This window comes from Drosophila santomea, chromosome X (genome assembly GCF_016746245.2).
Source record: "Drosophila santomea strain STO CAGO 1482 chromosome X, Prin_Dsan_1.1, whole genome shotgun sequence".
NCBI classification, from domain to species: Eukaryota; Metazoa; Arthropoda; class Insecta; order Diptera; family Drosophilidae; genus Drosophila; species Drosophila santomea.
The window spans coordinates 21,013,797-21,036,019 of record NC_053021.2 but is presented as its reverse complement, the minus strand read 5'-3'; the positions used below and the strand labels follow the sequence as shown (position 1 = coordinate 21,036,019).

The 22,223-nt window shown below is 40.4% G+C and overlaps 3 protein-coding genes across 3 annotated transcripts; all 3 read left to right on the top strand.

Moving 5' to 3' along the window:
* Positions 1–11,941: 11,941 nt before the first annotated feature.
* Positions 11,942–15,006, top strand: LOC120455780 (double-stranded RNA-specific editase 1). The gene is made up of 4 exons (XM_039642237.1): positions 11,942–12,095; positions 13,410–13,788; positions 14,025–14,593; positions 14,654–15,006. Exons 1-4 carry the CDS (start codon positions 12,033–12,035, stop codon positions 14,849–14,851), a joined length of 1,209 nt encoding a protein of 402 aa, XP_039498171.1. The 5' UTR covers positions 11,942–12,032; the 3' UTR covers positions 14,852–15,006.
* Positions 15,007–15,578: 572 nt separating this feature from the next.
* Positions 15,579–17,991, top strand: LOC120456732 (NFU1 iron-sulfur cluster scaffold homolog, mitochondrial). Its single transcript, XM_039643719.1, has 3 exons — positions 15,579–15,738; positions 15,798–16,054; positions 17,265–17,991. The coding sequence occupies exons 1-3, from the start codon at positions 15,671–15,673 to the stop codon at positions 17,789–17,791; spliced, it is 852 nt and encodes a 283-aa protein (XP_039499653.1). The 5' UTR covers positions 15,579–15,670; the 3' UTR covers positions 17,792–17,991.
* Positions 17,992–19,507: 1,516 nt separating this feature from the next.
* Positions 19,508–21,787, top strand: LOC120456805 (tektin-3). The gene is made up of 3 exons (XM_039643842.2): positions 19,508–20,108; positions 20,161–20,748; positions 20,951–21,787. The coding sequence occupies exons 1-3, from the start codon at positions 19,678–19,680 to the stop codon at positions 21,486–21,488; spliced, it is 1,557 nt and encodes a 518-aa protein (XP_039499776.1). The 5' UTR covers positions 19,508–19,677; the 3' UTR covers positions 21,489–21,787.
* The last annotated feature ends 436 nt before the right edge of the window (positions 21,788–22,223 follow it).

The window sequence follows — 22,223 nt, the reverse complement described above, 5'->3', positions numbered from 1 at the left end:
GCCTGTTTATACCCTCGCCAGACTAGTTCAATTATCAATAAATAACATATATTTTGTAATAACCCCAAATTACCTAGCTTATAATAATAATAATAAGAAATATCATATGACCCGTAAATGCCCCAAACTGGATGATACATTCTTGTGCGACGCGGACTTTTTCACTGACACACCGCAAAATAACACATGCCTGGAACACCTGAGGAGGAGTTACAATTCCGCCCCCTAAGCCTCCACGCCTCTAACCGGGACCCGGCCAACGAACCGGGAAGACCACAACCGGGAAGACCAGCTACACATCCGGCCGATCTGACACAGCGTCTACCAAATTGTTGCGCAGCAACAATGTCTAAACAACAATCCGAACTATCCAGCTGAATGCTGACACAGCGTACACAGCCATACACATCTTTCCTGCAACCAGAAACGCTTCTGACGCATACTCACCAACCTATACAGGGTTGAATCATCCCCGCTCCCCCGCACTCCACACTGATAACTCGCGCGCCGCCGTGGACGGACCCGCCCCCCTCGAGCCCCGTTCGGGAGCCGCCCGGACTCGCGCCCTGACCCGCCGATGCGCCGCGAAAGCATTTGATCCGCGATATAAACTACCGTCTCGTAGGACATTGCAAAATGTTTTAATGGCAGAGCAATACGAGGACAAAAAAATGAAATTGATGCATATTCTAGAAAAAATTTACCATTGCGCTATAACCACGAATCTGTGGTTAAAAGCACCACAGCCATTTACAGTGGATGAACTGGACATTCTTTCTGACCTTGTAAGGTTACTTGCTCCATTTGAAGCAGCTACCAGACAAGTATCTTCAAATACATCAGTGATGATATCACTATGTATCCCCATAACTTGTGGACTTTTGCATAATTTGGAGGCCGTGAAACCTAGCCTAAAATCAAATGAGGGTCTTTCGGCCTGCGATTACCTAATATAGACGAGGCTGTCCAGATACGAACACTAATAGACCCGCGTTTTAAAAAGCAAAGCTTCCGGTCTCCTTTTCAACGCTTGGCATGCAGAAAAACTTTTAGAAAACGAAATGACGGTCTTTAAAAACGCCTCAGATTCCCTACTTCATCCTGTAGAGCCGCCACCACCACTTCAAGTCCGCCAACCCCTTTTCCAATTTGTACAAAAAAACAGCGAAGAATTGCCTAAAACAAAAAGGGCGGGCGCAATTGTTGACCTCAATATTCTTAATATTTTAATATGTTGCCCGCGCAACAACATCTGGTCCTCAACACCCAGCAACATCAACACCCGCAACACGGGCCCAACAACATCGGCAGAGCTCACAGCGACAGAGCCACCCGACGCAACACACAACATCGGCAGAGCCCACAGCGGCAGCGCAACACCCCAGCGGCAACACTAGAGAAAGACCCTTGAAGGGCACCTAGATTAAGAACCCCCAACACACACACACACACCCACCCGCGCAACAACATCAGGCTCTCAACACTCGCAACACGGGCCCATCAACATCAAACCCCGCAACACCGGTGGCGAAGTTCGCAACACCGCATCATCAGGCCCGCAACATAATTGGCCAAACCCCGCAACACGGGCCCAGCAACATCGGCAGAGCCGTTGTTTAATGTTGTACAACAATTATAAAAAGATACATTTCTAACTAAAATTAAAATACAAAGGGTATCAATATACCCTATATTCAAAAAAATAATCTGTAAGTTCATAAATAAAATTTTAAATAACCAAAAAACCTAAAATTTAGAAAAACATAAAGAAATTCCTAAAAAAAAAAATCAATGCCAAAAGCAATAAAAGAAGCATTTTTCAAAATTGTGAGCTTGGCAGTTTTGGGCGGTTTGTGGGCGTTAAAGTGGCCGTGACAACATAAATCAACAAACTTGCGCTGCGTCTATGTCTCTGTAGTCTGTATGCTTAATCTCAACTTTCTAGCTTTTGTAGTTCCTGAGATCTCGACGTCTTGGATAATAATAAGTAGCATGAATCGCATCGAATGCCCTAATCTGTCGGAAACGCATCCTTCTACATGTTACACACTTTTTAACTCGTAGAATAAAAGGGTAATCTAATATACAAGTAACGGGTATAAATAATTAAAAAGTAGGGTATTCCGTTTTTAGAGTGAGCGTATAAGACCTAGCTAACTAACTAAATCTGCTGCATTACTTGTCCACATCCGTTTGACTGGACTTCTCAGGACTTTTGATAAGCTTATGTCTAAACTAAGCAAAGAAGTGAAATACACTTGCATAAAAGATTTATAAATAAATTTAGTTATTTGTTGTTTTTGTAATATTTTGATTTAAAGGTTAAACTTGAAGACTACTATTGTAAATTTAACCAATCTATTTGTATTCATGAAAGGCATAAGGTGCGAGAAATAATTAACTAATTATAGGGGATAGTTCATTAGGTGAGGACTGGGGCCAGTTAATTGTTTCCAATATTTACCACACAAAATTGTATTCCTTTGACTAGTAACGAAAAAATAAAAACTTGTATATATTCATAAAACATCGTAAATGAAATCCGATAGTTAGATTTACTACCTTACTTTTTGATAAATACTCTAAAGTGTAACAAAAAAGTGCAAGCTTAGTGTTAAAACTGTGATACAATTCGTTTGTAATTTGTTGTTTTAACGTATAAATTTGTCCCTAGATTGCATTTGCAAATCTCAAATTTTAGTCTTTGTCGCTAAGCTAACTTCATACTGCGCTATTCAAAGGAACAAACGCTTCATGAAAACTCAGAGTTTGGGCTAAACTTTTTCATAAAGAAAAAGCAAACCACATTTTTTGAAAGTAAATTTGTTTACTTTCTTGATTTATAACATGTTTAACTGCGGTTTATCCGGTCAGTATGCCCACGCAAATATTTTTGTTTGCTTTAAAATATTTATTAAAAGGTAGGTAAAATTAAATGTGAAAAAGTAAATATAAAAAAAGAGTTATTTCTCAGAGGAATACAATTTAAGATAAAAATGTGCCCTTTTAAAATCGCTCAGCAAAACTTAAGCGATTCCATAAAAGAAAGAAGGATACAACTGCTGATAGTGGCATCGGTGAAAAATTAGCAAAGGAAAAAAAAGTTCTCTTTTAACTTGTTCTCTTGTAAAATGATACATTACTAGCTTTAATATTTTCTTAATTCTATTATCCTTTAACTGACCTGAGTTTGCTACTAATTGTTTGTTGTCACTAATTCTATTTCGCATTCATGTCATATCATAACGGATAACTTTTGCTCAGTTTGGACAATGAAGGAGTTTATTTAATTTATTAAAAAATAATCCAAAAAAAAAAAAGCTTAAGGGAGGATTCGAGGATTAAAAAAATTTAATTAAACAAATTTAGAAAGTGAATTTTTGTATCTTTCTAATGTGTATTTTCAGTCAATTTAAGACTTTTTTTAATGTTTCTATTCAAAAATTGTGTTTTCTTTTTGGTCTGTTTTTGCACTTTGCCCATAAAGTATACTTACAAATTGATTTAACTACGTATATATCAAATATATACACATGTAAAAACCAAGAACGCACTTAAAAAGTATTTTTGTCGAAAAGAGATGTTGAAGAAAGCTATTTTTAACGAAAAGAACGATCCAAAGAAAACACCAAAATGTTAGAATAGAAAAAAATTGTTTCTTCTGTTTTTTGAAATACGTTTCCAAGTGAACATAGTCACAAATTAGATATGTCTTTTAAAAAGTATTCATTAAACCTTTTTAGAAGTAACTATCCTTTTTGACTCCGCTTTACGTTTTAGTACCGACAATAATATTTTTAGAAATTATTGTTTCATACATTTTGTTTTCTGGATATACACAACAAATTCTGAAAAAAAAACATTATACATGAATAAAAAGCTGGGATTACCACAGCCCGTTGTTTGTAATTTTAGTTCTCCTAGCAAAATATTTTAGGCAAGTCAAATTAAATTGGCGGATGGGTAACAACGCAATGATCAAGTAACAAAAACTTAATTTTGTCGAGTAAAATTAAATTTACCTGAATGCCTAAAAAATATGAAATTTATTTAAAGGTTGGAACCTATGTTTTTAGGAGGAACCCTATTATACATGCTTTCGAATTGTTGCCAATCCACTTTACAACGACTGTAAGATGTAAATGTAGAATGCAGATATAGATAATATCAAGAACTGGCTCTTGCTGATGCTTTCATGTTTTGTTATGAAAGCACGTCGGAATAAACTGGGTAATATTTTCAATAAAATTAAAGTTCTAGTCATGACTCAGAATCTGACCTGCTGGATTCACAAATTCAACAATTGGTAAAATACCCAAAAAAGTCTTGCATCAATAAACTGCCAAGCTTGTACTAAAAGTGTTGTTGCCTACTTTTCGGCCGAAATATATTTTAGCCCACAGACAAGCTACGCCACAACAATTTGAAAAATTTATAGAAATATACGTTTGAATGTCCTTCTTGGGTGATAATTCCGAATAAGATTTTTTTGTGATCGTGATTTCGTGTTAGTGGTCAAGCAGCCAATACTTCAGAACAAGCTATTCCTCAGAAATAGCCTTTTTTTATTTTTTGAAGAGTCGTTTCCAAAAATTGTCGGATCCAATTAATATATTTATCCATGCCTTTAATGCTTTTATAACCAAATAGTAATCTTAGAGTACATTTTTTAAATTTGTATGCTGTTTGTTTTCCGAATTTAGCGGAAATACTAATATGGCTTCCATTATGATTATTAAAACATAAATTTGCTTACAAAGAGAATATAAAATATTGCAATGTTACGTTTGTACCCAAAAGTACCATGAAAAAATATTTTTAAAAAATACAAAACAATACAAATTTAAAAGATAAAAACATAACTACATTAATTAGGTTTTTAAGAAATGATTAGAAAGTTTATTATATTAGCACTGCAAATACTGATACATAATCAAAATATGAATTTTGAAACCCTTTCTATGTGGAACCAAGTATTGTTCATTGCAATATAAGCTATGACACATAAGCCTACAATTACCAAAACCAACTCAAAAACTTCAATCGAAACCCGAAAAAACGGACTCTCCCCACACATTACCATGATATTCAAGCCAGCACAAAATATTCCCCATTAGTTATCGAAACTCCTTTCTTGCTAATTTGAAAACTGGATCAGTCAGCTAAATTTTCATAAATCTCCAATGTCCCATAAATGCAAACGCGCTGACTCCACAGATCTCCACTTGGCGCTTGTGGATATACAATTTCTTACATTACGTAAGTGACTCGAATTTGATATATCTAAATACCTTGTATTTTAGGCCACTATATTCTACAATACCACTGCACTAATGAGTATGATTAAAAAATTATTTGAAGTCAAACAACAGATCTGTTTAACAGATTTCACTTGGGCACATTTTCAATGAAGTGACCAAATAGATTCCTTTATTATTTCGTTGTACCGCCGTTAAATTGTTTTCATTCTTCTTCCTTTTGTTTCTCTTTGAATTAAAATTACGCAGCATTCTTTTTTGTTACACGAAACGTTTTCGAATTTAATCAAATTTTTGCACAACTTCTTGAGTATTGTTTCGAGTCCGCACGCGTCCGCCGTCAAAAAGCAACTGAGCGTAATGCAAAAAGGGAACCTAAAGAATGATTCTCATACACACAAAAAAAAATGTGGGGCAGCTGCTGGAAAAATGTATTTAAGTCCTTGAAATTTAAAAATCTTTTCATGTCTCTCTCAGAAAGGAAATTAATATTGATGTGTATATGTGAATATTAATGTGTATATGTAAATATTAAATAAATGGAAACGCGATTAACATTTAAAAATTAAAATTTTGAGGTTTTAAGTTTTCCCGTTGCGAAATTAATAAGCTAAGTACTATACAAACTCATTATTTTTTTTAGCTGTGTACGATTCCCTATTCGCGCAGACGGTATACATTTATTTCGGTCAGACGTTTGTACCGCTAAGAAAGCCAACCCCATTGGGAATATATTCTGGCTCATTTTAAGACATCATCTTATAGACATAAAGCCATGTCCGTCGGTTTTCATAGGGTGTGCAAGTTCAGATAACTATTAACCTATATTTCTCCTAATCCTTGAAGAAGAATTTATAATTTTAAAGAATTATTTTGTTTTGTATATGTAATAGTTAAGGACTGCAAGGGTAATAAGTCTTCGGCTTACCGACGCAACATCCGTCCTCGTTTTAGATGGTGTGTTTTTTTTTTTATTAGGGTGGACCTCAGTTAACCAAATTATACAATTTTTTTCAAACATTCGAATTGGTCCGTATTCTTAGCTCTAGTTCGTAGCTTTTTTTTGATCCGAGTTTGTTTCGTTTTTTACGTCAATGGGATTTTACGTCAGTGCAGAAACGTTCCCATTGTGAATAGTTTGGTGACTTGAACATCGAAAAATCTAATTACAAAACCGAAAAAATCAAAATGAAGCTAACCTGTTCTCCATCCGCAGCAAACAGCGCGCTTTTTGTCTCTGATGAAATTCACGTAAGTGCTTTTTAATTTTTGAAAGTTAGTGTCTGCGTGCAGGCCCGGCGACAGGGAATACGGGCCATGGGGGAAACACCTCGTCCCCCCTCATTAGGTGAGGACTGGGGCCAGTTAATTGTTTCCAATATTTACCACACAAAATTGTATTCCTTTGACTAGTAACGAAAAAATAAAAACTTGTATATATTCATAAAACATCGTAAATGAAATCCGATAGTTAGATTTACTACCTTACTTTTTGATAAATACTCTAAAGTGTAACAAAAAAGTGCAAGCTTAGTGTTAAAACTGTGATACAATTCGTTTGTAATTTGTTGTTTTAACGTATAAATTTGTCCCTAGATTGCATTTGCAAATCTCAAATTTTAGTCTTTGTCGCTAAGCTAACTTCATACTGCGCTATTCAAAGGAACAAACGCTTCATGAAAACTCAGAGTTTGGGCTAAACTTTTTCATAAAGAAAAAGCAAACCACATTTTTTGAAAGTAAATTTGTTTACTTTCTTGATTTATAACATGTTTAACTGCGGTTTATCCGGTCAGTATGCCCACGCAAATATTTTTGTTTGCTTTAAAATATTTATTAAAAGGTAGGTAAAATTAAATGTGAAAAAGTAAATATAAAAAAAAGTTATTTCTCAGAGGAATACAATTTAAGATAAAAATGTGCCCTTTTAAAATCGCTCAGCAAAAGTTAAGCGATTCCATAAAAGAAAGAAGGATACAACTGCTGATAGTGGCATCGGTGAAAAATTAGCAAAGGAAAAATAAGTTCTCTTTTAACTTGTTCTCTTGTAAAATGATACATTACTAGCTTTAATATTTTCTTAATTCTATTATCCTTTAACTGACCTGAGTTTGCTACTAATTGTTTGTTGTCACTAATTCTATTTCGCATTCATGTCATATCATAACGAATAAAAAAAACTTTTGCTCAGTTTGGACAATGAAGAAGGTTATTTAATTTATTAAAAAATAATCCCAAAAAAAAAAGCTTAAGGGAGGATTCGAGGATTAAAAAAATTTAGAAAGTGAATTTTTGTATCTTTCTAATGTGTATTTTCAGTCATTTTAAGACTTTTTTTAATGTTTCTATTCAAAAATTGTGTTTTCTTTTTGGTCTGTTTTTGCACTTTGCCCATAAAGTATACTTACAAATTGATTTAACTACGTATATATCAAATATATACACATGTAAAAACCAAGAACGCACTTAAAAAGTATTTTTGTCGAAAAGAGATGTTGAAGAAAGCTGTTTTTAACGAAAAGAACGATCCAAAGAAAACACCAAAATGTTAGAAGAAACAATTTTTTTCTATTCTGTTTTTTGAAATACGTTTCCAAATAACCATAGTCACAAATTAGATATGTCTTTTAAAAAGTATTCATTAAACCTTTTTAGAAGTAACTATCCTTTTTGACTCCGCTTTACGTTTTAGTACCGACAATAATATTTTTAGAAATTATTGTTTCATACATTTTGTTTTCTGGATATACACAACAAATTCTGAAAAAAAAACATTATACATGAATAAAAAGCTGGGATTACCACAGCCCGTTGTTTGTAATTTTAGTTCTCCTAGCAAAATATTTTAGGCAAGTCAAATTAAATTGGCGGATGGGTAACAATGCAATGATCAAGTAACAAAAACTTAATTTTGTCGAGTAAAATTAAATTTACCTGAATGCTTAAAAAATATGAAATTTATTTAAAGGTTGGGACCTATGTTTTTAGGAGGAACCCTATTATACATGCTTTCGAATTGTTGCCAATCCACTTTACAACGACTGTAAGATGTAAATGTAGAATGCAGATATAGATAATATCAAGTACTGGCTCTTGCTGATGCTTTCATGTTTTGTTATGAAAGCACGTCGGAATAAACTGGGTAATATTTTCAATAAAATTAAAGTTCTAGTCATGACTCAGAATCTGACCTGCTGGATTCACAAATCCAACAATTGGTAAAATACCCAAAAAAGTCTTGCATCAATAAACTGCCAAGCTTGTACTAAAAGTGTTGTTGCCTACTTTTCGGCCGAAATATATTTTAGCCAACAGTGGTCAAGCAGCCAATACTTCAGAACAAGCTATTCCTCAGAAATAGCCTTTTTTATTTTTTAAAGAGTCGTTACCAAAAATGGTCGGATCCAATTAATATATTTATCCATGCCTTTAATGCTTTTATAACCAAATAGTAATCTTAGAGTACATTTTTTAAATTTGTATGCTGTTTTCCGAATTTAGCGGAAATACTAATATGGCTTCCATTAGGATTATTAAAACATAAATTTGCTTACAAAGAGAATATAAAATATTGCAATGTTACGTTTGTACCCAAAAGTACCATGAAAAAATATTTTTAAAAAATACAAAACAATACAAATTTAAAAGATAAAAACATAACTACATTAATTAGGTTTTTAAGAAATGATTAGAAAGTTTATTATATTAGCACTGCAAATACTGATACATTATAAAAATATGAATTTGAAACCCTTTCTATGTGGAACGAAGTATTGTTCATTGCAATATAAGCTATGACACATAAGCCTACAATTACCAAAACCAACTCAAAAACTTCAATCGAAACCCGAAAAAACGGACTCTCCCCACACATTACCTGATATTCAAGCCAGCACAAAATATTCCCCATTAGTTATCGAAACTCCTTTCTTGCTAATTTGAAAACTCGATCAGTCAGCTAAATTTTCATAAATCTCCAATGTCCCATAAATGCAAACGCGCTGACTCCACAGATCTCCACTTGGCGCTTGTGGATATACAATTTCTTACATTACGTAAGTGACTCGAATTTGATATATCTAAATACCTTGTATTTTAGGCCACTATATTCTACAATACCACTGCACTAATGAGTATGATTAAAAAATTATTTGAAGTCAAACAACAGATCTGTTTAACAGATTTCACTTGGGCAAATTTTCAATGAAGTGACCAAATAGATTCCTTTATTATTTCGTTGTACCGCCGTTAAATTGTTTTCATTCTTCTTCCTTTTGTTTCTCTTTGAATTAAAATTACGCAGCATTCTTTTTTGTTACACGAAACGTTTTCGAATTTAATCAAATTTTTGCACAACTTCTTGAGTATTGTTTCGAGTCCGCACGCGTCCGCCGTCAAAAAGCAACTGAGCGTAATGAAAAAAGAGAACCTAAAGAATGATTCTCATACACACAAAAAAAAATGTGGGGCAGCTGCTGGAAAAATGTATTTAAGTCCTTGAAATTTAAAAATCTTTTCATGTCTCTCTCAGAAAGGAAATTAATATTGATGTGTATATGTGAATATTAATGTGTATATGTAAATATTAAATAAATGGAAACGCGATTAACATTTAAAAATTAAAATTTTGAGGTTTTAAGTTTTCCCGTTGCGAAATTAATAAGCTAAGTACTATACAAACTCATTATTTTTTTTAGCTGTGTACGATTCCCTATTCGCGCAGACGGTATACATTTATTTCGGTCAGACGTTTGTACCGCTAAGAAAGCCAACCCCATTGGGAATATATTCTGGCTCATTTTAAGACATCATCTTATAGACATAAAGCCATGTCCGTCGTTTTTCAGATAACTATTAACCTATATTTCTCCTAATCCTTGAAGAAGAATTTATAATTTTAAAGAATTATTTTGTTTTGTATATGTAATAGTTAAGGACTGCAAGGGTAATAAGTCTTCGGCTTACCGACGCAACATCCGTCCTCGTTTTAGATGGTGTGTTTTTTTTTTATTAGGGTGGACCTCAGTTAACCAAATTATACAATTTTTTTGAAACATTCGAATTGGTCCGTATTCTTAGCTCTAGTTCGTAGCTTTTTTTTGATCCGAGTTTGTTTCGTTTTTTACGTCAGTGGGATTTTACGTCAGTGCAGAAACGTTCCCATTGTGAATAGTTTGGTGACTTGAACATCGAAAAATCTAATTACAAAACCGAAAAAATCAAAATGAAGCTTACCTGTTCTCCATCCGCGGCAAACAGCGCGCTTTTTGTCTCTGATGAAATTCACGTAAGTGCTTTTTAATTTTTGAAAGTTAGTGTCTGCGTGCAGGCCCGGCGACAGGGAATACGGGCCCGGGGGGAAACACCTCGTCCCCCCCCCCACCACCCCCTTACACTGTCGCTGGGCCCGGGGATAACACCCCCCCCCCCCCCCCCCGTCCCCCCTCCCCTGTCGCTGGTCCCGGGGATAACAAACCGTCCCCCCCCTCCCCTGTCGCTGGGCACGGGCCTATATGATATAAGCTATGTTTCCGTCAAAAATCCGGGCCCCCCTCAGAAGTTCGGGCCCGGGGGGAAACACCCCGGTCACCCCATGCCCCCCTTGTCACCGGGCCTGTCTGCGTGTATTGAGTTGCCTGTGTCTTGTCCAGGATCACGAGACGAGTCGATCTATCTATGGTACATATGTACGATTCCTTAAAATTTCAAAATTACCGGTTGCATTTTAAGAATCGGACGACCTTTAAATGCGTGATTACAAGCTCGTAAAACATGATTTTAACTAAAAAACTTATATAAGCATCGGCGTGACGATATAACTTTCTTTTTTATACATGTCACAATGTAAAAGGGTATACTACATTCGATAAAAAGTAGAAGGAGCATCACTGTCCCTTGTTTTAAGATCGATATTTTTAAAAACTCCAAAAGCTAGAAGTTTGATTCAGAACGTTGCCACTAACGCTCACTAGCCGCCAATATAGCCCCCAAATAAATATTTTGTCATTGGTTCCTTGTTTGTTTTAAACATATGCCCCCTTTCCTATTGTTGTTGGTTTTTAATCAAAGAATACTCGAAGAAACGTCAAAAATCTTGTTAACGGAGTGTGAACAACTTGCCCGCCTTGTTTTGATATCAATAGTCCGCGTTGGTGTAAAAGGGCTTTTAGTTTTATGATTTTAGGACTTCTAATATCTGATATTCGAAAATCATTCTAATTGATCTTTCCTCATAATAGTGATCTTCATATAATAATCGAATTCGGTACTCTCCTGCTAATTTTTATTATTTGAATACAAGTTACTGGCCATTGCTTAGAGCTACAGTGAAATTGCGTTTAACTTCATATAGATACTTTTAAGTCTTAATTAAAAACAAAACTGTAACTCTGAAAACGGCGTTCCTCTTTAATAATCAAATAAACAATGCAACAGCTGATATTCAATTAAATTTTAAAGTTACTGTTGAAGTCGCTATGTAAAGGCTAACACTAAATTATAAACATAGTAAATTTATTTATAAAATATAGTATAATATTAGTTAATTATGCATGTATGCATGTGTTATAATACAAGGCTTCAGTGTGAAATCTGTTTCACAATAGCGTCATTTTTGCCTCCTGTCTGACACATCACTTAAAATACTAAATTTGTGAAATTATTTTGATCCGGGGTTGTTTTGATTTTCCCGTCAGTGCAGAAACGGTCTCACTTTCGAATAGTTTTGCGTCGTGAGCAGCGGAAAATTAAATAAAAATAAAGCAAAAAATCAAGATGAAGCGAAATCGTCGTCCATCCGCAGCCAACACCAAGCCATTTGTCTCGGGCGGCATTTACGTAAGAATCTTTAAATTTTTTGCGTGTGTGTATGAGTGTATACGAATTTTTTTTTAAGACGTCACGAAGAGGTGTATTCCATGTAAAAATGCATCACGAAAACAAGAACCATTGACTCATCCACATTTGATTTGTGAAATAACAGAGTTTCCGTTTTTATTTCTATAATTTGCAGCGCACAAAATGAAAGTGTGTGTATTCACTCCAATTGTGAACCCATTTGCAATAGCCACTAAAAGCGGGTTAATCGAAAGTGCAGACCGTTGTCCGAATTCCACCAGCATCCACAGCTCTCGATCCACAATGCACCCCAACCACCCACCCACCCATCACGCCCCCCCTCTCGTATCCCACCCATTTGGTCATTCCACTCTGCTCGTGCTTTCGAACAACTAGAGATGGCCAGCACTGCGATAGTTTCACGCTGGACTTGCGGTTATCGCTAACTTTTATGGCTACTGAAAATGCATTCACCCGAAATTGTAACTAAAATTATTAGTTTTGCGTCAGATAGCAATGCCCATTCACTCCACCTAAAGTGCCCGAAACTAGCCGGCGACCATAAACTCAGCCGATGAACGAAGGATCCTCTTAACTATACCATGTCCATGTCCAGTCCAAAAATATTTCGTATTCAATATGTTCCATATTAAAAATTTTTTTTATATTTTGTAAGAACTGTTTTTACTCAGTTCTTGCTTAACAATGTAACGGCCGTGATGCTTAGATGCAAATTGGAGAAGTCGGCGAAAAAATTAAAATTATGTGCTTGACGCCCCAAAATTTCCGACATATAGGGTATAAAATCGCAGGATATACGTCGCTGCATTAGAATGCATTTGTAAATAAACTAGGTCACAATGACTTAAACTATTTGTCAATTGCTTACAGTTAAGCGAATGGCTTTAGCAACAGGAGTTGCCCTTTGAATTATTTGACCTATGCACGCACGTGGTTTCAATTAGCATAGCAATTAGCATAGACTACCAGGTTCCAGAGTCCTTGGCTGGATGCGATGACCGGAGATCCACAGTCGCTGGGCACGTGGCTCCGTTGGTGCAGAGCTTCGTTTCGGGGCACTTGGGTCGCAGGAATGGCCATGGCTAGTTCCTGAACTATGGTTTTTAGTAGACCAGCCGACCAGCCTAACGCTTCCGGGTAACTTGACGACTTGATGGTTTCCGTTGGCCAGCGAGTCTCTTTTTTGTTGACCCACTGGACTAGCCCGCTGCAAGTGATTTTGTCCGGGGGAACCTGGCGAAACCCGTTGCCATCGCCAACTAATAAGCTAATGAAACTCTTTTGCAAACGCAGAATCCCAATGCCACCGCCAAGCCTTTGATCCAACAGCCGTTGCAGATCGTCAATGTCCAGGAGCAGCAGGCTCTTCCGGTGGCTGAATTTCAGGCACCGGCTGCCCCGGTGGCTGTTCAGCCGCCACAGGCCCCATTAGTGGCTGTTCAGTCGCCACCGGCTCCTGTCCCCGTTCAAGTGGGGACCCCGGCCGCCCAGCAGAGGAATCCGGATGCGGACGCCATCGTCCACAAGCTGCCCTTGCCAATCATCGTCAAGGAGGAGCCGATGTCTGTAGACGAGGGAGAGCCCATCGACATCGTAGAGGATCTCAATGCCAGCGGCACCGGGGGCAAGATCCCATTTAAAAAAATCTTCCAAAAGCGCAAGAAGTCGTCTGGTAAGCGTGGAAACTTTTGGTCGCTCAGATTTCCCAGTTTTTCACACACACACGAATTACTAGACAGTTAATGAGGTAATGGATGGAAGCGAACCGTGTTAACATTTTTGTAGGCAAGACAGAAAATACTAATAATAGTACTCAAAACAATACTTCCTTTAGATAGCAATTTGATTGGCATGCCTACAAAAACATGTTCTCTATATCATAATTATTCTTTATTTACTCGATCATAGAACGCACTCGGGATAAGAAGCTGCGACAGAACCGCCAACTGCGCAAGTCCATGCTGCCCAAGAACGCTTTGATGGCCCTTAACGAGGTGAAGGGCGTGACCATCAGCGATTTCACCATCGACAGCAATCCCGACGGCGGGTTCACTGCCGTTGTCACTGTGAACACCAATCAGTACGAGGGAAAGGGTCTCTCAAAGATGACAGCCAAGAACGCGGCCTGCGAGAAGGCTTGGCGAGACTTTATAATTGCAAAGATGACCCCCAAGCCGCCCCGTGTTCAGCACAGTGAAGTCGACGGGGATACAAACGAGGATGAGGCCGATGCACCGGAGGATGATCTGCCCATGTTGAATCTGGCCTCGTTTGCAATCTACAAGCTGTTCGCAGAGTGGGAGCGTGAGGGCTATGTCGTGCCCGAAATGCATCCTTCGGCCAATGCTGCTCAACAGGCCGGAGGAGATGCCGGAACTCCAGTTCCCGCATTGCCGAAGGAGCCAAAGAAGCCGCCAGTGCGCACCGAGCTGCCCTCTGGCTGGGAGACCATGCACCCGGCCACCATTCTCTGCATTGTAGGCCTGCCCACCTCACCATACACACAGTTACTGATCAATTACTCAATTACTCTGCAGATGCGTCCGGGACTCAACTACGTGGACTACGGGTCATCTGGCGACAAGCCCAACGTCATGCAGCATCTGGGAATCACGGTGGACAACCAGGAGTTCCAAGCCAACGGAAGATCCAAGAAGATCGCCCGTCGCAACGTGGCCGTGGAAGTGTGCAACTCTCTGTTCGGCACCAACTTCACCTACAGCGACACAGCTTAAGACACCAACTGTAGTACACACACACACACGAATGCCTCTCTTAACGGCCAGCAATCCGAAGATTGTGACCCTGACGTCAAATGCGCAACTTTGTTAAGAATTCCTTCTCTGTGAAGATGAAGAGGCATATTAAACAATAGGTATTTTCCATTTTAGTTTGCATTTGGGTCAGATCTTACTTGCGAATTCCTTAGGCATTAGCTTAAGTATATGCAGTGGGTCACAGCCTTTTTCAACCAGTGGTAAACTAAAACTGTAAGAGTCTATGAAAGAAGAACTAAAATTATCCAAATAACGCAGGATTCTTTGTAAATGTTGAACATTTGTGACCCACTGCAGAATTGGAACACTTTTTGGTGGCAGATTGGATATCAAATACTAATTATGCTTCCCAGATAATTAATTTTTTTTTACGTTGACTAGATTAAGAAATATAATTATTTTAATTACGTCAATAAAAGTATTGAATATAAAAATGTAGAATACATTTTGATTTCTTGTAATCATATTTGGGAATATTTTTGCAATGTTTTCTTTTATTATGAGTTTTGAAAGCTTTAAATGAAAAATGTTAATAAAACGACATACAGTTAATAATTGCCCTGCTGCATTTCCCTGGGTGTTATCCACGAAGTGGTTTCACATTATATAACAATACAAAACAAAATTTTCTCAGTGTGCGGAGGCAGGGTTTGAGTCCGTGCTAGTAAGGTATTCCGTTTCTCCACCACAAACTGTATTTCAGCACCAGCGTTGCCAGTCCGTCAGTGCCAGCTGATTTTTCGTTAGTTTTCATTATCAAACGCAAAAGCGAAGGAAATGTCGAAATTTCTGTCCCAAGCGGCCCTAAATACGCTGCGAAACACGCGCCTGGGGTCACGGCAACTGTAAGTAGTCGACGATCACCCGGTGGCCATCGGAGTAACCCTTTGCTGCTGTTGTCCAGGGTGCGAAGTTTTACGGGCATCGCCTCCACGCGTAACCATCTCGAGCCGGCTCGCCAGGAAGAGGTATATGGACAGGCTCGCGGACGCAGCCTCCTGCAGATGCGCATGCCGGTGGCGGGCAGGAGGAGCATGTTCATCCAGACGCAGGACACTCCGAATCCGGACAGCTTGAAGTTTCTGCCCGGCGTGGACGTCCTGGGAAAGGGAAACACGTACGACTTTCCCAACGGAACCACCGCACACAGCAGTCCTTTGGGTGAGTGTGGATCCACGAGTTCCTCCCTGGGTATACCCAGTTATCGGTTCTCGGTTGGCCGCAAAGATCAATTCTTCCGAAAGTCCATCCGCGAAAAAGGTGTCCTGGTTGCATCCAAAATAGGCAGTTGACTTGTTACCAGCTCATTGCAGTTGCCTCCACGTCGCAATGGGATGACTTTCTTGTCCACTTTCTTGCCTGTGTTAGAATATATATTGTGTGGCAATTATGTTGCCATATATACGTAGATATGTTATGTTGTAAGAAAGCGCAATATCTACAAAGGAGAAGTGGCGCTCTTTTAGGCCTTAATCACAAGGCTTTAATCACAAGGGCTTACATTTAAGTAACTAAGTCACTAATTTGTATTAACTTGCCATTGAAATAGTTTTGGTTAGGTACGCCAGTTATTTTTCGTGTGGAATATTTAAAATGTTGTTATAATAGTAATTATCTAAGATTAACCGAGGGATACCAAATAATGAAACCAACATAATTTTGTGGGATGCTGATCAATATATTAACATAAAATGTAAGTTATAGAAAATAACTACATTTTCTGTGACAAAAAATTACACTTAAGTCAACTATGCCTATATTATGTTTTACTTATTAAGTTCCTCGCTGTTTATTAATTCTAATTGATAATAACATGCTTTCACTGACGATATTTTGTGACGATAATCCATCCATTAGAACTTATAATGCATAATGTAGAATTCATTACTGGAATACCACAATTACCTTTCCCGATTTGAAGGTCAAACAGCACTTTGAAGTACAACTGTTTACCCTATTTTTAAGCGTTAGATGCATACTTTGGAAATACTTTTCAATATTTGCAATAGTTATTTCGCACTTTTCTGTTAGCTTGATAAGAAACCATTTCGTTACTATAATACTTGGGCTTTTGTGAACCCACTCTTTGAAGTCTTCCCAAGGTGTTCCGTCTCTATCTAATTAATGCGCGGAGCCGACACAGAAAGTAGGAGCTCTCCAGATTCTGAATGGTTCGATATTCTTGAAGATCAAGCATTTTCCACTTCAATTATTTGCAACATTTACATTTTGGTTAGAGTCACAAGAATAAAAATGCCAAAAAAAAAAGGACAACCGACTTTATTTGATATCATGTAGTCACAGAAGAAGTTTTAGCTTTATTTGCATTTATCTCTGGATAATACTAAACTGTGCTCTAATTAATTTGCAGCCAAATTGCTGTTTCGCGTGGAAGGCGTTAAGGGCGTGTTCTTCGGCGCCGACTTCGTCACCATCTCGAAGCAGGAGGGCGCCGAGTGGAGCCTGATCAAGCCAGAGGTGTTTGCCGTTATAATGGACTTCTTTGCCAGCGGCCTGCCCGTCCTCCACGATGCGCAGCCCAATGCGGACACAGAGATCCTCGAGGACGACGACGAAACGGTGATGATGATCAAGGAGCTACTCGACACGCGCATCCGGCCCACAGTCCAGGAGGACGGCGGCGACATCGTCTTCATGGGCTACGAGGCCGGCGTCGTCAAGCTAAAGATGCAGGGCTCCTGCTCCTCCTGTCCCAGCTCCATTGTGACGCTAAAGAACGGCGTCCAGAACATGCTGCAGTTCTACATCCCAGAGGTGGAGTCCGTTGAGCAGGTCTTTGACGAGGCGGACAGGATGGTCGACAGCGAGTTCGAGCGGTTCGAAAAGAACCTCAAGACGCTCAAGCAGCAGGAGCCCGGTGGCGGCGGTCCCCAATAGGGGGAGTCATTTTAGTTTCCCTGTTTACGTTGGTAATTCTCTAGTGAAAGCAATAGTTGTATACATAACGTACATGTAGTTGATTGTTTAAATAAATCTACGGCTTTAAGCTTAACTGTTAGTGCATTAAACTGATGTACAGAAATTTAATTTGAGCTTTGATCTGTTGTCACTAATAAAAGTTACTCTCAATAGCAGGACAATTTGCAAACATTAAAGGCAAACAAACACCTAATGAAATTAATAGAAATTTGTTTGTGCAAATTTAAATTTATAAATATTTAACTAGACCTTTTTAAGAAATGCATACATATGTAATTGCTTTAATATTATTCTTTAATGGCACATATTCGCAGAACTATCTGTTGTTTAGTCGATAAAAAGAAACACATTTATTAATTGGTAATCAGGCATTGAAAAAAAGGGATTTCTGACTTTACAAAGACGTCCCACTAAGAATATCTGGAATAAGTCATTCAATACCAATAAATTCAGAATTCTTCTGTTTACCTAGGAATGCGCCTTGGCCTTCCAGCTTTCAGCTAATCAAGTAAAGGCCAGCAGCCTAATGAATTCCGCACTAGGCAAGGTCAATAATTCGATGAATAACTTACCGGGGCTCTGCGACCCAGTTTGACTCCCATTGGCAAGTGGGTCAATAACCCGTGTCATTGCCATCGATTCCACAACCCGTTGGAGGGAAGCATTGCCAGGCGATTCCGCTGCCAGGCTACCGAGTTTAATCGATAAGCTCCCCAGAGAACCCAGAGAAGAACCCTCCAAGGGCTGGTGCTCAGGACCATTCTATCCACAGCCGCAGGACCGAGCAGACCCGTAGTAAACAGATCTCCGAGGAGGAAGCGAGGAAGCGGGTAATACATACATACACCGAGTCCGTCGACCAATGCTCTGCTGGGCCAACGAGGATCACTTTCTGAGCCAGCGCTACCCGAATCCGCAGCAAAAGGCGCCCGAAACGCTCAAGAACCTACTGTTGCGATCCAGCGTACCGATAGTGAGTGCTCCGAATCCCGAGTGGGACACCCAATTCGCCGGCACCATGGCACCGCTCAAGGGGCAGGAGGTGCTCAAGTTCCACAAGCACTCATACCTCGAGAACCGCATCTTCGACCACCGCCTAGTGAAGGACAACCTGCTGGACAAGTGGCCCACCGCTGACATGAACGAGTACAACGAGCGCAAGGACCACCGCAACCTCATGGAATCCTATGTACCATTAAGCCATACCACTAACCCATACCATCTAGCATTGCACCTAGCTTCGTATCTTGGCTTCCATCTAGCACAGTAGCACGGAAAAGTAGCGAAGCACCTAGCCAAGATGTAGCTGCTTTTCAAAGATGGAACTTTGGAATGTCGTGAAGTAGATGGGCACCTAGCAAGCACCTCTAGATGTCTGCTTCTTGTGTGAAGGACTATATCGCATCACCCAAATCATCCTATCTCTTTATATTCCATATATGTATACACCGCTTGAGCTAGAGTCATGGCACACCATGCATCATAATTTAATATCACCAAATAAGTTTCATTTCTGTTGCGATTAAGTTTGGAAAGGGATTTGAAGTTGCTGCGGACCACTTCCTACTTATCTGTTGTCAAATCGATCCGATCTACTTCCATTGCTCCATGAGCAATCGGAGTAGGCCCTTTCTGAACGCGGCGCCCTGTCACCTGGTCCCAACCAGGGATTGGCTCAGTTTTTTCTCTCCTCCAAAGGGAACGTATCTGTGCTCTGTGCTTTCTGAAATCATTCGTTTAATCCGAGCACCCAGTCCAAATTCCAAGTGGCACAAATTACTAGTACTCTAATATCCTAACGATTTGATTCAAACCCGAAACCGAAACCAAAACCTCTGACCACGATGAGTCACAATGGTGCTGGTGGCGGAGCCGGTGGATCGGGCATACCACAAACCACGGTCATGTATTCCCAATTGCAGCCATGGAGCCAGGCGGGCGCTCCGCCCTGCATGGAGCCCGTCATGGGACCCTCGATCCCGCCGAGAGTTGGCGCCGCCTACGAGACGCCCACGAAGCACCCGTGGCGCCCGGCGATGGCCTATGAGCTCATCCAGGTGAAGCACCTGCCCGAGCAGCCGGTGACCAACCAGCTGACCAAGCAGTGCTTCCTGCCCAAGGGCATGAAGACGGACGGCATGATATTCCCGAACCTGGTCACCGGATTCGATCGCAATCCGCAGCACGCCGCCCGGGCTGCCCTCTACACGAGGTACACCAGCAACGAGTGGTACAACAACAACATGACCAAGTATTCCGAGTCCAACATGAATCGGTAAGTGGCCGCCACCGCCTTATTATTGGTTTATTGATTTATTTGATTTCAGCAACCTCTCGGAGCGCATGCGGAGTGACGCAGTGCGTCTGATGCGAGAGGCGGACGAGAAGGCCACCTCGGGCCAAAGGGACGCCGGCCGAAGGCTAGGCGAGCGCATCACCGACCTGACCTTCTGGCGCAACGAGCTGAACGCGGAGCTGGAGAAGCTGATCGCCGAGATGTCGGACATCAATGAGCTGCAGCGGCAGTGCGGCAAGGCGCTCCTCGACCTGGAGATACCGTTGCACATCGCCCAGGAGTGCCTCTTCCACCGGGAGTCGCGCCAGGGCACGGAGAAGGTGCATGACATCGTGGAGAAGGCCCTCCTCGTGGAGATCAACAACCTGAGGAACTCCCGTGACCGACTGGGCGGACTGCATGAGAAGATCTCGAAGCAGGCCCTCGACTGCCGCGGCGCCCAACATCTTCTTGAGGACGACGTGTCCCACAAGGAGTCCTCGCTCGGCATCGACTCCATGTGCCACCAGCTGAACAACCACAGTCGCGGCATCACCTACTACGGCGGCATCGAGAAGTTCGATCCGTCGGTCAGCACCCAGGAGTCCTGGGCCCAGGCCAGCAGCGAGCACGTCCGCCGGTGAGTTTCGTAACGAGATGGGATCTCTCCCCTTAGTCATGTGTCTCGCCTATCAAGTACCCTCTATTCAGCACAAGAAAATAGTTCCCCCTAGCAGTGTAAAATAATTTATAGTAGTGTGAAGGCTTCCTCCATGTACATATTTCCATTTACTCAGCAGATAGAAAACATAATGCTAATTGGCAATCCCTTGCATCCACAGTTCCCAGGCGGAGCGGGCTAAGCTCTCCCAGCTGCGGAGCGATGCCCAGAGCGTGGTCAACGCGGTGGCCACCACCGTGTGGGACTTCTGGAGCAACACGAACAACGCCTTCGATCGCCGCTCCCAGGAGATGGCCGAGGCGAAGAACCGGGTGCAGCTGCACCTGCAGAAGGTCCAACAGGAGCTGTTCGACATGGAGAAGCACCTCTTCCTGCTGCAGAAGGCCGTCCAGGACAAGTCCGGGCCGCTGAAGGTGGCCCAGACGCGTCTGGAGGCCCGCTCCCATCGGGAGGGCGTCGAGCTGTGCAAGGACTACGCCCAGAACCGCCTCGTTCAGGAGGTGCAGGACATCCAGGGCGCCGTGGAGACGCTGCACCACAAGCTGATGGAGTCGGAGGCCACCCACCAGGGTCTCCTCAAGACGCGCTGCACTCTGGAAGTGGATCTGCGGAACAAGGTCAATGCCCTGTTCATAGACCGAGAGAAGTGCATGAGCCTCCGGCGCTCCTTCCCGGTCAGCAATCTGATCAAGTACTGAACAGGACCGGAACAGGACGACGGGCTCTGGTCTCTGGTCTCTGGACTCTGGTCTCTGGTCTCTGGTCTCTGGACTCCGCACTCCCACTCGCTTTTCCGCCACCCACGTCGTAGTCTGTCCTCATTAAGTTGGCTTTTGTGTGTCCACTTCTAGTAGCAAACTGATGTCTCTTTTTTTTTAATGGCAAATATGATATACTGTCGAAAAGTACAATAAGTACAACCGATTTGGAAATTTTAGGAGCAAGCATTCAAATAAATCATATGTGTACGTGGCTGTTGCTCGTTTCATGGATTAAATGCTCGTTTATTCGCTTATAGATTTCATATAAATATATGTACATATAACGTTTAGGATTTGTTTGGCACTTTCATACCTTCATCTCACTACACTCGCACTCCACTTAGCAGAGTAATCGGTATCAGGTAGCCGAGTAGCTCGCTGATTTCATTCGAACAATGTGATAAATTGTCATTTTTCTATCATTCGAACTCAACCTGTAACTTAAGCAAAAGGTATTAATTGTAACTTATGTATGTTGGCACAAATTGCGAAAGAAAGGATGAAAATGGTACCGTAGAACGGTAGAAATTCCCTATTCAGTGTGCTTCTCGAGTTTTCAACTTCCTCAATTGATTATCGGAGTTGTTAAGCTCGAAGCTTCCATTCCTAGAACTTTAATCATCAGTTCTTTGTGTTAAATATTATTTACATTTGTACATATTGTTCATATGT

Excerpts from the sequence above, each read along its gene's own strand:
- LOC120455780 (XM_039642237.1), top strand. The coding sequence starts at position 12,033 with ATGAAGCGAAATCGTCGTCCATCCGCAGCCAACACCAAGCCATTTGTC. Across the intron at positions 13,789-14,024 it reads AAAGCGCAAGAAGTCGTCTG|AACGCACTCGGGATAAGAAG; the intron begins GTAAGCGTGGAA and ends ACTCGATCATAG. Across the intron at positions 14,594-14,653 it reads CGGCCACCATTCTCTGCATT|ATGCGTCCGGGACTCAACTA; the intron begins GTAGGCCTGCCC and ends ATTACTCTGCAG.
- LOC120456732 (XM_039643719.1), top strand. The coding sequence starts at position 15,671 with ATGTCGAAATTTCTGTCCCAAGCGGCCCTAAATACGCTGCGAAACACG. Across the intron at positions 15,739-15,797 it reads CGCCTGGGGTCACGGCAACT|GGTGCGAAGTTTTACGGGCA; the intron begins GTAAGTAGTCGA and ends GCTGTTGTCCAG. Across the intron at positions 16,055-17,264 it reads CGCACACAGCAGTCCTTTGG|CCAAATTGCTGTTTCGCGTG; the intron begins GTGAGTGTGGAT and ends ATTAATTTGCAG.
- LOC120456805 (XM_039643842.2), top strand. The coding sequence starts at position 19,678 with ATGAGTCACAATGGTGCTGGTGGCGGAGCCGGTGGATCGGGCATACCA. Across the intron at positions 20,109-20,160 it reads TCCGAGTCCAACATGAATCG|CAACCTCTCGGAGCGCATGC; the intron begins GTAAGTGGCCGC and ends ATTTGATTTCAG. Across the intron at positions 20,749-20,950 it reads AGCAGCGAGCACGTCCGCCG|TTCCCAGGCGGAGCGGGCTA; the intron begins GTGAGTTTCGTA and ends TTGCATCCACAG.